Source organism: Fusarium pseudograminearum, chromosome 3, assembly GCF_000303195.2.
Source record: "Fusarium pseudograminearum CS3096 chromosome 3, whole genome shotgun sequence".
NCBI classification, from domain to species: Eukaryota; Fungi; Ascomycota; class Sordariomycetes; order Hypocreales; family Nectriaceae; genus Fusarium; species Fusarium pseudograminearum.
In genome coordinates, this window is record NC_031953.1 from 7,325,629 (window position 1) to 7,339,034 (window position 13,406).

Genomic DNA, 13,406 nt, shown 5'->3' on the forward strand with positions numbered 1-13,406 from the left:
TCTGTGAACATGTAAAGATGTTTCATAGAATCTGATCAATATTGAATTGGCAAAAGATCAAGGTGGTGATAGTGAATCAGGGTGGTAAAAACCGTGCACTCATGTGGGATCCCTTCTTAGACCACAAAGTGAGGCTGGCTTTCAACAAGTTCGTCGGTGTGGCTCAGTTGGTTAGAGCGTTGGTCTCATATGCGAAGTAATTCGTTGAGTATGACTTGGTTAGACACCAGGGTAATCCAAAGGTCGAGAGTTCGAGCCTCTCCACCGACATTAACTTTTGCCAATTTGACATGGGTCTCTTTTTGCTTCGCGCATTGGTATGACGAAAGCTATTGGGATCAAGGTTGAAACATGGTGATAAGCACCACTGTGATCTATGCTTTGTAGTCATGGGACAGATATTCGCCAATGCCACCGCTGGCAACACATCCTTGCCAGTAAACGAGATTGCGATATGTGACTTCGCCTTCAACCAACCGATCAGAAACGTCATCCAAGAAGTTGACACAATCCTATTTTCTATATAAAACAAAATGATCAGCGCTTCATTTTAACTTTCAGGGTAATAACTTGATGTTTGGGCGCTAGTGGTCAATCTATCTCCACGAAAGGATCTCAGGATCATGTTTAGTTAAGCACGGCCCTCGATCCTTTGAGGCAGTGCCGTTGCACGAACACTAGGAGACGGAAGACGATCACCTTGATTGCTTAGATGAAAATTGGATCCGCCAAGCTCGGATGATGCTGTCGGAAAAGTATATAACTGCTCAGTAGAATCTAGATTTTGGATATCAACAACTTTCAAGCTTCAGTCGCCACTACAACAATTATTCACAATGCGTTTCTCCATCGCTACTTCTCTTGCTGTCCTGGCAACAATTTCCAATGTCTCGGCATGGCATTGTAAGCAACTATTATACTCAACAACAATTTGTATCTTCATACTAACCCTCCCAGTGACCGCCTACAGTAATGTTGAAAACTGTGACCCCAACGACGAGACAGAGTACCAAATCCTCGAGGGCAACCAGGGTAACTGCTACACTTTCGGGTGGAGCATGCCCGGCGTGAGCTGTGGTCACTTCGTCAATGGCGGCACCAGCAACAAGGGCTGCAAGGGCCTTTTCACAGCCATCGCCATGTACGCCCATGAGAACACCAACTGTTTATTCTACGCTCAGGACGATTGTCGCGGAAACCCTACTGTCCGGGAGTCCAACACTTGCATCAACAACCGAGAGTTGCTTGAGGTGTCAGGTACTGAACGATTCAGGTCTTTCAAATGTGTAAGTAACCACCAAGTGTGAGTTTGAGGAAGAGACTGACACGCAATTAAAGGCCAACACAGAATAAGCGGTGTTTAGACAAGTGCTTATCTAAAAAGCGGCCACATCAAGACTTTAACACTGTGTTTAAATTTTCTACATAATCACGCATGCAACCGTGTTATAGCAATGCAATAGTTATAATAGTGTAGTAAAATTAGAACGGTATTATCTAAAGTAACAGATCCCGAATTTCTCCCCGATTCCCCTCTAAACAATGTAAACGATTTGCTTCATTATCCCAACACAGTCATCATTATAAACCCCAAACTCCAGCGTCATTCTAAGTAAGTTCCCCCCATAAGACCAAGTCTCCAGTCCAGTATCTTAGTTCTTCTCGTATGACGATCGCGCACTCGATGAGGTTGAGTAGACAGTCTTTGCTGGAGCACCACGGGGAGCAAGTCCCGTTGGTTGAGGGTAGTAGACGTTGACTGCAGCGTTGACAGATCGGTGGTGTTCCTTGGCGTGCTTGACGATAGCAGACCAGACCTTCTGAGCGTTGTTCTTGGTAGACTCCATTGTGATGTTGAAGTAAGGTTATAAAGTGGTTGATAGTTGGTGTAAGTGGTGTAAGTGGTGTAAGTGATGGTTTGCAGAGATGAAGATGTGTGTAGTTTTTGTTGGCCTTTGTAATTGAGTTGTTTAAAAGCTCTGAGTAGTTGCTTTGAATGCTTGTATTGCTTGATAGATAAAACATTATTTGGCACGACCATTGATTCCCTTTTATATCAATTTCCATGCCTCTAAAATGTAGTCATTTGCGCCCATCAGTCACCATGTCAGTCACACTCAGCCCTGCAGTTGACATTTGACAAGTTAATTGATATTATTCATCCCACCGTATACAAATTCCCAATCTGGTCAGCTTAGACGAGCTTGGCTTACCAATTTAGTTCAGTTTGTCAATGACTCAATTGGGTGGCTTGCCCAAGGGCGCGCCCCGCTGGCATTTCAACTTGTCTGGGTTTATAAGCTGACCGATGTCGGTGAGATTTTGACACTGATTTTTCAGCAGGGTCGTCTGATTGGATGTCTTTGACACCTATGGAAGAGCACTTGTTGGTTTAGCCTGTTGTCTAGAGCATGTTATTGCATGTCAGTGAGACAATAAGACGAATTATAGACGTGACATGTTGTAATTAGTAGTAGTAGTAGCTACTTCATCGCTAGTTCTCAGATCATCTGGTCACTCAATTTCGACAAAGTCGATACTCCAACCTCTCTTCCCTTTGGAGTAAATCTCAACACAAAAATTATCCCCTTCATCCCTCACGTCATCTCTCTCCTGACCATCGTCTTCCTCATCGATCATTCTCGTTTTAATAACTGTCCATCCTGCTCTCGACCCTTGTCCTGTGTACTCTCTATCTAAGTAGGCAATTAACTTTTGCACGCGCCCGATATCCCATATACCCTCCCGTGTATCAGGTCGCGAGGATATCCACTTCTTGATCCAGTCCCTCAAAATATCGTCCGCCATGTGATACGCGTCCAGCATTGCCGGAAGCATACCGTGGCCGTAGTTGTTGACGCTGACGCAGAGAGTATATGGGAGACCTAATGTAAGTCGACAAATCTGGCGAATTATAGAGGCTGACTCGGCAGGCGTGATATTGTGTGCTGTTTTGGAAGAATACATCATGTCTATTCGTAACATGAAGACCAGATAGTGTGCGTAGTTTGTCGCTGCTCTGACGGGTTCGTAGGATGTCAATATTGTTAGCGGTTTTATGTCAACAGCTTGTCCTTCCACACTGTCCTCATCAATAAACGCTGGGACTTCTTCTATCGGTAAACTTTGTCGCCATTCTTCAAGCTCAATTCTGAGTTGATCGACCCGCTCATTCCATGTCGCGTCAGGTCTGAAATTGGCTCTCCATTCGTCCTCCAAAGCATTTACCCTTGGACCTATGTAAAGAAGTCTATCATAGGGTAGGGTCGACGAAGCAAGTAGTTCAATCATAGAACTAGATACTTCCGGTGAAATGGCCTGTTTCTGTATTGAATGTGTGCGCTCATAGATGACTAGTAGAGCTGCTATCCGAGAAAAGGCACGAACGAGACATTCACCAATATCTGTAGCTCGCACCAGACTCAAGTGTGATGAGAGAAAGTCGACAGCTGCGCGACCGTGGACACACCATAATCTCATCTGTCCGCGTTTCAACTCAAAATGGGCGAGCAACAACACAGTACTCAGCCAAGAAACAGCATTCTCCCGTTTCTTTGGATTATGTGCGTTACTCGGAGTGTTGATGTCTTCTACTTCGATCTTGCCAATATCTCCAAGCGCTACAACGAAATGTTCCAGTGCATGTATTGATGCTTGGTTGCGAAGATGAGTATGAGCGTCAGACTTTGAGATTTTGAGTGCAGAAAGCGCCAGTGCGGCGTGGTAAAATGACCCGTTCAAGTACTCAGCGTCAAGGATGTCGTTGAGATACAGCACTGACAAGACTCCATAAGGTCCAGTGTCGCGTAGATGATGATAGTACAGCATGTCCTCTGGAAACTTCATACTTTCGAACAAACCCTGGGGTATCATTGGAGCCACTTTGATGCCAAAGAATCTATCTGACGTGACCGTCTCATGTACGCCATCCTGGCGGGGTAATCGAGGCGATGAGAAATTCGGAGTTGTGTATGCAAAAGGAGTGTGTGATGATGTGCCGGGTGTGATTACTGGTGACGCCATGTACGGCACAGGTTCATGATGATCGCTCGCTGGTGTGTTGGTGGTGCTGACGAGAGCGGCGCCATGGATTAATCCTGTGTTCCATGTTGATGATACCACTGGACTTGACAAGGGATGTGAAGCTTGAAGCGCGTCATGTGGTGGTGCGACGTGATAGATGGGACTCTGAGTCTGGATAACATCGCTTTCCAGATCTGGTGCTGGAACATATGACGCGAGGTATTCCTGAGCTGGACTTTGCTCTTCAGGAACCTGGAAGCTATCATCGATTTCATCCTGCTGCTCCGAGTCATCAATCGACTCAGAATCACCCAACTTCTGACCAGACCTTGTTCGCCTGGGTGAGTCCTGGTTGAACAGCTTTGTCTGGTCTTTGAAGATGATCCTCGGCGCGTATCCACCGCACGGGATGCTCAGTCTAGTGCACTGTATGGACCCAGAGTTAGTCACTCGCTAGCGATCAGATAAACAACAGCTCGTATGCACGCACATTGTTACACTCCGGCTTCTGCTCATCACACTTTAGTCGCCGAGCTCGGCATGTCGAACAGCCATTCCGATTACGCGTCTTGACGTTCCGTCTTCTCACGACGCGATCTGGCATTGTGCGGTATGTCGAAACTCAGTTTTTCGTATACAAACAGCGAAAAAGAACGAGGCTGGTCTGTCTTGCACAGTTGAAGGGCTTTGTCGGGTAGGCTTCGCTGGTGTCGTATGGAATTGCCCTTTTGAGAAGCGATGAACGAGCGGGGAAATTGGCTGTTGTGTCATGGTCTGGATACTTGCTAAACCCAATTGGGTGGACAGTGCTGTGCTTCTGATGACAGGGCTCAAGACGCGCCCTACAGGTCATGTATCGGTCAGAAGCTGATCTCGTGTCATAGCTAAGATGTTGTGATGGTTTATTGAACCTTGTAAGAAACTCCATGCAAGAGCATACAGACATAACCACCAGTAAATAAATAAATATGTATCTTTTTTTTACTATTTTATACATAAATTTCGATAGCTTTGAATTATCTTTTTACGAAGTCATAGACATTACAAGCATAGGAAATCTTGGGGAATATAGTGGGATAGAAGCTTCGGATACAACCGAAGCCGTCATCATTAAGCTTATTTTGACTCTCAACCATTTACATCAGATCTCCAAGGAGGATCCAGATGAGCAACTCATATGTCATAGTAACAATTATGCAAGTTCTTTTGTTGACACCTCTATTCCCCCGTGCATAGGGCGCTCCCCACATAGTCCGTCGCTTGTGGATGCTGAAAAGGGAAAAGCTTAACGAGAAGAAATGAAACGAGCCTTTTAACTGTATGCGTTTCTTCCTCTATGAAACAGTCCTTCTCCCTGGTAGATTGTGTTCTTGATTGCCAAGACAGGTCTCATTGTCGTTTACCCTGAAGTAGCTGTCAACTCACGAAACCCGCAATCAATTTCTCACAACATGGACAACAACCGACCAGTAGCTCAGCCCCCAGGGGTGTTGGTGGACGAAAAGAATATCAATATCGACTCGACAGAAACAAGCAGGACCATCTTGAAGTTCGAGACCGACGATCCTGACAACCCATACAATTGGTCAAGTGTAATGCCAATCCTCCCAATGACATAAATAATCTAGCATATTAACAAGTAATTAGAAGAAGAAGCTATTCATAGTTTTTGTCGCCACCATGCTCCTCTTCAACGGCACACTCGCTTCATCTCTACCGGCGAACGTAATTACTCCCATGAGCGCCGATTACGGAATAGACAACACCCAAGGCAATCCTGAACTAGCCCTCCCCATCTCGCTATTTCTCGTCGGTTATCTTTTTGGCCCGTTAGTCTTTGGACCCCTCTCAGAACTTCAAGGTCGAAAATATGTCGTGCAGGCTGCGTTTGCCGGATATACCATTTTCACACTCGCCTGCGCTCTAGCACCAAACTGGGCTTCGATGCTCGTGTTTCGACTCATGTCTGGCATTTTCGCTAGTGCACCTTCTGTTGTTGGCGGCGGTATGATGGCAGATATTTACAGCGACTTGACTATCCGAGGTCGAGCTTTTACGTGTTTCTTCGCTGTGAGTATCTGTGGACCGCTAATTGCTCCAACGATAGCGGGCTATGTTTCTGAGGTTTCGTGGAGATGGGCGTTTTGGGTTGGTTTGATCGTTGCAGGTGTCACGGTGCCGCCTCTGGTGTTTTTGCCAGAGACCTTTGGACCTACTATCCTTGAACGACGAGCAAAGAGGATACGAAAGGATGCCCGTGCAACAGGAGAGGGCAATCCCGAAACTTATGCTGCGATTGAATTGGAAGCAAAAGGTTGGAAGAACATGATGAGCGTTGTTCTGGTTCGTCCTGTGCAGATGCTTTTCACAGAACTTATCGTTGCTGCAACAAGTCTCTACATTGCATTGGCATACAGTATTTACTACATGTTCTTCCAGACATACCCTATTGTTTTCAAGGGTATCTACGGTATGTCCACCAAGACAAGCGGCCTTATGTACTTCCCCATCATAGGCGGAGTCTTTCTGGGGATGATCATCTTCTTCCTTTGGGACGCTTATTATACCCGATGCAAGAAGGAGGGTCGAACATGGGCACAGAAGACCGAGTTCAGCAGACTTCCTCTCGCATGCATAGGTGGTCCTTTGTTGGTGATATCACTCTTCTGGCTCGGCTGGACTGCACGACCAGAAATATCCTGGATCTCCCCCATGACTGCTGGTGTTCCATTTGGAGCAACTCAAATCCTAATCAACATGTCTTTGACAAATTATCTCGGCGATTGCTACGGAGTCTACTCGGCCTCTGCAATGGCCATAGGGTCATGTCTCCGAAATCTCGCCGCTGCTGGACTTTGTCTTGCTGCAGCGCCGATGTACACTGCGCTCAATGTTGGATGGGCTACGACTATTCTTGGGATTGTTAGTGTTTTTATGTGTGCGATTCCGTTTGTTTTTATTCGGTATGGGGAGTATATCAGGGAAAAGAGTGTGTTTTATCAAAAGTTGAAAAAGGATATGGAAAAGGCTAGGGGTGATATAGAAAGCGAGTAAAAAGGTCAAAGAAGCGTGCAAAAGAATCCATCGCTCAACATAGGCAGGGATAGATAAATCCAAAGACAGAATAATAAAAGGGAAGATCCTAATACAAAAGTGCCATGGAAGAATACGGATCAAAATTCCATTCGCTCATAGTCTTACATAACCACACATATAGACTTGGTGAGGTTTAAAATGAAAGATCCCTCTCAATGTGGCAAGATTAGGCTCCTTCGCTAAAGGATAACCGTTGAAGTCGCCTTGCTTGGCGCCAGACATGGATATCCCTGCCGTAAGCTCGTACGCAGCCTTGTTTTAGTGGTCTATTTACTATATGTGGATTCAGGCAAAGCAAGAGCCTGTTCATCTCACTGCTCAGTTCCTCAACTCCAATATCAGGGCCCGCTGAAGGATCTCATCCCCTGTAGATATAAGCACTAAGCTTCAGGAACCTCACCACCAAGAGCCATTGGCTATCTGTCCCGTCTCCTTTAACTTCTGGGCGCCCAGACTTTTTTCATTTTCTCTTCGGTAGGGCTGATTTCTTGGACTTTTTTCTTTCCTCGAAGGATGCATTGTTGTTTTGTTTAGGATTCCTGGTTAAGTCGCGTGTGTTATTTCTGACCACAGAGTGGCCCAGCGATCCATCATGACCATCTTTATCCAGCCTCTGACGTTCCAGAGTCAAAATATCACCATCTCGGACTGGATCAGCGTTCTGACTCTATGCTTGGCGCCTCTCATTGCTCACATTCTCATCGGCGCGCCTTCGCCAACATATCTCTCTCTCAGTCGTCCACCATGGCACGAGCGCGTCTGCCATTACAACCCCACCTCTATTCTCTGGCGATACGCCATGATCACTGATCGCAGAATCCGTGCCAAGAACTGGGACAAGATCGACCTGGCTGCTACGAATGCTTTATTCTGGACTGATGCGGGATGGGATGGCAGCGAAGAGATCATTGAATACAGCCGCCCGCGATGTGTCCAGCTTCCTGATGACGATAGAGTAACGTTACTGTCCAGAGACGCTTTCAAGACTCTCATCATCACTGTTCAAGGCCTCCAGGCCATCATTCTGCTACTTAGCAACCAGATTGATCCTACTGCACCAGGCTTCACCGTGTTTATGGGCGTCGACATCATCTTCTTCCCGGTCGCTCTCTTCGGTCTTCTTAGACTTTGCAGCTGCATCTGGCTGACTGATGAATTTTCTTTCGCTTCCATGGAAGACCTCCCCTTGGGGACACCGCAGATGATTGAGTGCAGCACGACATCATTTGAGCTCTTGACCACCAACCCTGCGCTATCAGGTCCACAGCGATATCACAATCCTTCATTTTGGGGCAGCAGAGTGTTTCGAATTATTTATGTTATCGCTCAATTTGCCTTGATTGCTCTTGCCCTGTCCTTTATTGTGACCATCGGTGGCTCATCCCTCTACACATTCACGACTTTCGTCGTTATCATATTTTATATTTTTGTCATTAGTGTGTCAGCACTGATAACCATTTGGTATTTTGGTATCAAATCATCAAAGTCAACCGTCATACCATGCATGTCTTCGATTTGGTACAAGTTCTACACTGGACTACTCTTTGGTTTTGGAATTGCACTCATTGCCATTGCCTGCATTGAGACTCGCAAAACTCCTTGCGGAAAATTTACAAGTGGCACGGGTTGGCAAGCAGATGCCTTGGCTTGTATGGGTGGTGCTTTCGACAAGACTGAATCGAGAAGTGTTGTTGATGGCCCGTACAATGGAACTACTTGGTACGGATTTATGCATGCGAAGAATGCTAGTTTTGTGCAGGCTGAGTATATGGACGAGCACCAAAATAGTTTCAATTTCACCAGGATGTGCTTCAGCAGTATGTATGGGATTTGAGCCGGTATCTTGGAACGAGTAGGGTACAAGCAGATAATATTGACATTAACTTGATCAATAATGATATGTATCATTAAAATTACAATTACAATCACCTAAAACAACATTGGCCTCAATCCCTGTCCTCTTGTGTAACACCTTTCAACTGTATAGCCACCGCCGCGTGTCTCAGTCATGCATGGTAGTCCAATAAGATCAACACAACACATATTTTGCGTGCGAACCAACAGTCTACCTTGGTGAGCGCCCAACTGTATGGGCAATACTGGCCAGAGCCTGATTTTACCCCGCCCGAAATATTACCTCAAGAATCTCAGACTTTACAACATTTCCTGTCCACAACCATAACAGACATCACCGAGTCTATTCGTATACTCACTGCCACTCACCATGTCGGACCCGCTCTCCGTGGCGGGAACGGCCGTAGGCATCGCATCACTTGGTATCCAAGTCTGCCAAGGCCTTATCAAGTACCTCCAAGCCGTAAACGACAAAAACGAAGAGATCAGAGAGGCAGTTAGAGATGTCAAGCAAGTCTTATCACTACTGGACAGCCTGAACAATACGCTACCCAATGTTGGCCCTGGAAATGGAACGACTTCGATTCAAATATACATCGACAACTGCAATCAGAAGCTAACCCAACTTCAAAAGTTTCTGGATGGCCTATGTAAGACTCAATCAGGAAACAGAATTACAAAAAAGGCAATCAATGCCACGCGTACCATCTCATATCCATTCCAGCGAGAGAAGCTGATTGGGATGCGACAATCTTTGCGGTCTGTTCTTGATGATCTTAATTTGATCATTTCGGTCATATCACTGTAATAGCCACGAGAGCCCCGATGCTGGTAACCTTATGACTGACGCCAACTCCTAGGGATTCCGATGCTTCTGTTCAAAAAACAGTGAACGAAATATCACTGGATCTGAAAGATCATGTTAAAAACCATGATGACAATTCCGCGGATCTGAAAGATCAGATACAGTGCAACTTTCTTCAACTTCAGTCCATGCAAAGTACCGCATCTGATATGCTCATCAACATAAAGGAACAACTCCATGGGACACAGCTGTCTATCCATGATCTTGATCAACGGATCGATGGGAAGCTGACGATTGTCGAGACTGTTACTCGGTCGACTGAAACTAATAGTCAAGTCGCAGTCGCCATGCTGGAGAAGCTTACACAACTTGTGGAGTTTCAATCGGCCTTATTGTCAACCACGGTAAAGCTTCTATGAATTTCTAGTGTACCTATACTGATCATGAGAAGAATGTGCAAGTCACTGGTCCTCAGAGTGTCCAAGATGTGGGTGCCACCACGGCCTACCAAAGCAAATCTTCAACAGTGCTCGGCAACGACATAACATCCGCGAGAAGTACCAACATAATGTCGTGGCAAGGCTGTTATTGCGCCGCGGCCCTTCCAAAATCAACGACATCTTTCCAATTTTGGAACTTGCAATTTCTGTATGAAGAACAAGAACATCACCTTCGATCTTGCAAGTTATGGGGCACGAGAAAAGGCACGAAACAAAGAGCTAAGGCTGAGTTTCGGATGAAGTTAGCTTGGCTCTCTACTCGTATGATTGATGCCTGCTTCGAATACGCGTCGGGCACCAGTAGACCTGGCATTTCAATCAGATGCAGAAACATTATCCGCCGGATGGATAGCCCGGTTATTAAGGCGATATGGGACGTCAAGAATGAACAATTAACGCCACCCATTACACAAACGCGAATGATTCTGGCACTCGAGACAATGAAACGTGATATAATAAATCTATACTCGAAAGGCTTAGCCTCGCCGTTGGACATAGATGAGCGCGGTCTGACGCATGCCGAGGTGAATATTTTGAAAACAATAATCGGACACACCACTAATACATTTTAGGCACTCATTCCAACTTTATCCTCTTCAATATGGTATCGAGCTACGGGTGCAGATTTACGCATCAATGTAGTACGAAGAATTCTTCAAGATGAAGCAACTACCTTTGCATTTATATCTCTCATCCGAGCTCTACTTCAAGCCAGCAATTGCGTTCCAGAGGACCTGTAGGTTAACCACTCCAAGTTATAAACAGACCTTAAAAGATTAATTGACTTGCGACCTATCTCTATAGCTCTATTGCTGAAAGCCTTTCTCGATTTATGGATCTCAAGGAGCGAAAACAAGAAGCTTACTTTGCAGACTACTTGGTATCATCGCTATATGGGAACTCCCACTTTCCATTCTCGTCCATGATTATAGAATGTATCGCCAGGTTCAAGCCTTCTGCGCTCCTAATGTCAATAATACAAGGTTGTGAGTAGCTTTGCCCTTCGTTGACCTAAGACAAAGAGGATACAAACTGCCGATTTAACTGTTTGCCCCATTTCTAGCAACCGATCTTTCCTCTTTAGCTAAGGCTATACTTTGCAGAAGCATTGAGGATCTTGTTTCCTGTGTTTCTCGAGCTCCTGAACTAGTGCTTGAGTGCATCTTCGAAGTCGATGTTGTCACGCTTGCAGTCACTTGGCCTGAAGGATTGAAATATCTTTTGACAACAAAGGCAAGTACTCTCGTGTGTAATGGTGATAGACATTGCCATTGCGCACCTCTATCACTAGCTATAAAGTTTGATCAGGTTGAATCAGTGGACATGCTGCTGGAGGCAGGATGCTGCTTTCCATATGAGATACTCTGGGGACTCCATATGTCAGAAGAGATGGCCGCTGTTGTGGCTACTCATATATCGATAAGACGGCTTCGACTCCTGAAGCTGGCACAGACACAGCTTGGGGTATTTTTGGGTAATGAGTCTGTGGCTTTCGCAGATTCTGCAGCTGCCACGATTTGTGACGCTTTGGACAAAGAAAAAATACAGGTGCCCCCATGCCTACGCGTTGGATGGAATTACCAATCAATCTATCTTAACACAGCCATACCTTTCGATGTCTTCAAACAGTTTTGGCAAATGGGGTTCTGTCACTTTGAAAGCATTGATTGTATCGGCAGAACCCCCATGATGACTGAGGATTCGCGTTGGAGTGCTCTCCTAAACTTTCAAAGTTTTCATCACGTTAAAGAAACGATTTCTTGGCTGTGTAAGCACGGATTCATGCGGGAAAAGGTCAACGACCCACTGAACATCGGTCTCAACGTGTTTGCCACCGGCTACCACTACATGGCAGCCAAATTTGCTTCCTTGCCATGGATCAGTCATTGCAGCCATAAACATACTGACCACAAAATACAGCTTCTGGCCAATTTACCATCCGATACAACCATCGAGGATAATTGCATGTGCTGGTGCAATGCGGAAGGCCACGGTTGTTCACCTGTCAAGCTGTTTCTGAAAACCTTGTTTCTATATCCATATTATTCATCATCTTCCCTGGTTACAGCATTGCACAAAATCCTACATCGTCAATCATTGTATGCACCTGACTCTGACGAGCTGTTGATCCTAGTCAAGGAGGTCCTTCGTCTTCTCACCTTTGAAGCTCTGGATATGACGCACACATGCTGTTTTTATGACCGAATACGCGAACATGATCCTTGCAATTTATTACCGGAGAAGATTCAGTATGAGTGGGCAATATTCTGTTGTGATTCTGATAACATCATGGAAATTCGGTCTTGTAGCGAAGGAAAACGTTCTGCTGCCCTTCTCAAGGATATGATGGCCGAGTTCACACCACAATTACAGCTATTTAGCCCCAGTTGCTTCGCATTTAAGGGCTTCATTCATACATACTGGCGTCGACGCATATCTCAGATATATATTGCAGCTCCCACGGCTGTGGATGATCTCCGCCAGCATCAGGCATTTCAGGGATTTGGGGTGTCTTCTTCTTCTTCACGAACGAGTAAGTGCCTGGTAAACAAGATTTATGAACTACTATTAACGACCATAGGAGTGTTGCCCGAAAGCGTGCATCGACTACTGGGGCGGGACTTTCGCCTACTGGGCCCCCATGAGACTATCTCTGATGAAGAATGCATTTCCGAAGTATCGAGGTACATGGGTATGCAATGTGAAGATTGTGTATCATTTAACAAAGCAGAATGTTCTATTAGTGGTGCTAACTGTTGTGAATCCGACCAGGCGGACAGCGATTGAAGCGCCTGCCACTTAAATACAGAAGAGCATTTGTTTCATTGAGAAAGGCAGCATAATACAAGACACTATTTCATTCTAACTTGCCCACCATAAACTCATCGTCTTTTCTGTCTGCTTAATTAGGGGCAAAACCTGCCTAAGCACCATCTTCGATACAAACACGATTCGTTTGAACATTTTCACTTGACATATGGACATGCGAAGGAGGCCCAGAGTAAAGCGCAATTATCCAGGCTGTTGAGACTACGATGAAGATCAAGGTTTACTGTGCGATACATTGGACGCATTGTCTATGGATCCTGGACAATGAAGATAATCACAAAATATGGTCATCAGTTCTG

At 45.5% G+C, this 13,406-nt stretch overlaps 6 protein-coding genes across 6 annotated transcripts; 4 read left to right on the forward strand and 2 right to left on the reverse strand.

Moving 5' to 3' along the window:
* Positions 1-836: 836 nt before the first annotated feature.
* On the forward strand, positions 837-1,353 carry FPSE_02906 (uncharacterized protein; the record flags this gene model as incomplete). The annotated part of the gene is made up of 3 exons (XM_009256025.1): positions 837-903; positions 958-1,286; positions 1,339-1,353. The coding sequence occupies 3 exons, from the start codon at positions 837-839 to the stop codon at positions 1,351-1,353; spliced, it is 411 nt and encodes a 136-aa protein (XP_009254300.1).
* Positions 1,354-1,652: 299 nt separating this feature from the next.
* FPSE_02907 (uncharacterized protein) lies at positions 1,653-1,847 on the reverse strand (the record flags this gene model as incomplete). The annotated part of the gene is made up of 1 exon (XM_009256026.1): positions 1,653-1,847. One exon carries the CDS (start codon positions 1,845-1,847, stop codon positions 1,653-1,655), a length of 195 nt encoding a protein of 64 aa, XP_009254301.1.
* Positions 1,848-2,514: 667 nt separating this feature from the next.
* FPSE_02908 (uncharacterized protein) lies at positions 2,515-4,627 on the reverse strand (the record flags this gene model as incomplete). Its single annotated transcript, XM_009256027.1, has 2 exons — positions 2,515-4,449; positions 4,514-4,627. 2 exons carry the CDS (start codon positions 4,625-4,627, stop codon positions 2,515-2,517), a joined length of 2,049 nt encoding a protein of 682 aa, XP_009254302.1.
* Positions 4,628-5,474: 847 nt separating this feature from the next.
* On the forward strand, positions 5,475-7,077 carry FPSE_02909 (uncharacterized protein; the record flags this gene model as incomplete). Its single annotated transcript, XM_009256028.1, has 2 exons — positions 5,475-5,615; positions 5,671-7,077. 2 exons carry the CDS (start codon positions 5,475-5,477, stop codon positions 7,075-7,077), a joined length of 1,548 nt encoding a protein of 515 aa, XP_009254303.1.
* A 634-nt stretch (positions 7,078-7,711) lies between these two features.
* On the forward strand, positions 7,712-8,953 carry FPSE_02910 (uncharacterized protein; the record flags this gene model as incomplete). Its single annotated transcript, XM_009256029.1, has 1 exon — positions 7,712-8,953. The coding sequence occupies one exon, from the start codon at positions 7,712-7,714 to the stop codon at positions 8,951-8,953; it is 1,242 nt and encodes a 413-aa protein (XP_009254304.1).
* A 390-nt stretch (positions 8,954-9,343) lies between these two features.
* FPSE_02911 (uncharacterized protein) lies at positions 9,344-13,081 on the forward strand (the record flags this gene model as incomplete). Its single annotated transcript, XM_009256030.1, has 9 exons — positions 9,344-9,623; positions 9,863-10,182; positions 10,230-10,802; positions 10,851-11,014; positions 11,083-11,264; positions 11,363-11,523; positions 11,587-12,811; positions 12,860-12,970; positions 13,023-13,081. 9 exons carry the CDS (start codon positions 9,344-9,346, stop codon positions 13,079-13,081), a joined length of 3,075 nt encoding a protein of 1,024 aa, XP_009254305.1.
* Positions 13,082-13,406: the final 325 nt, after the last annotated feature.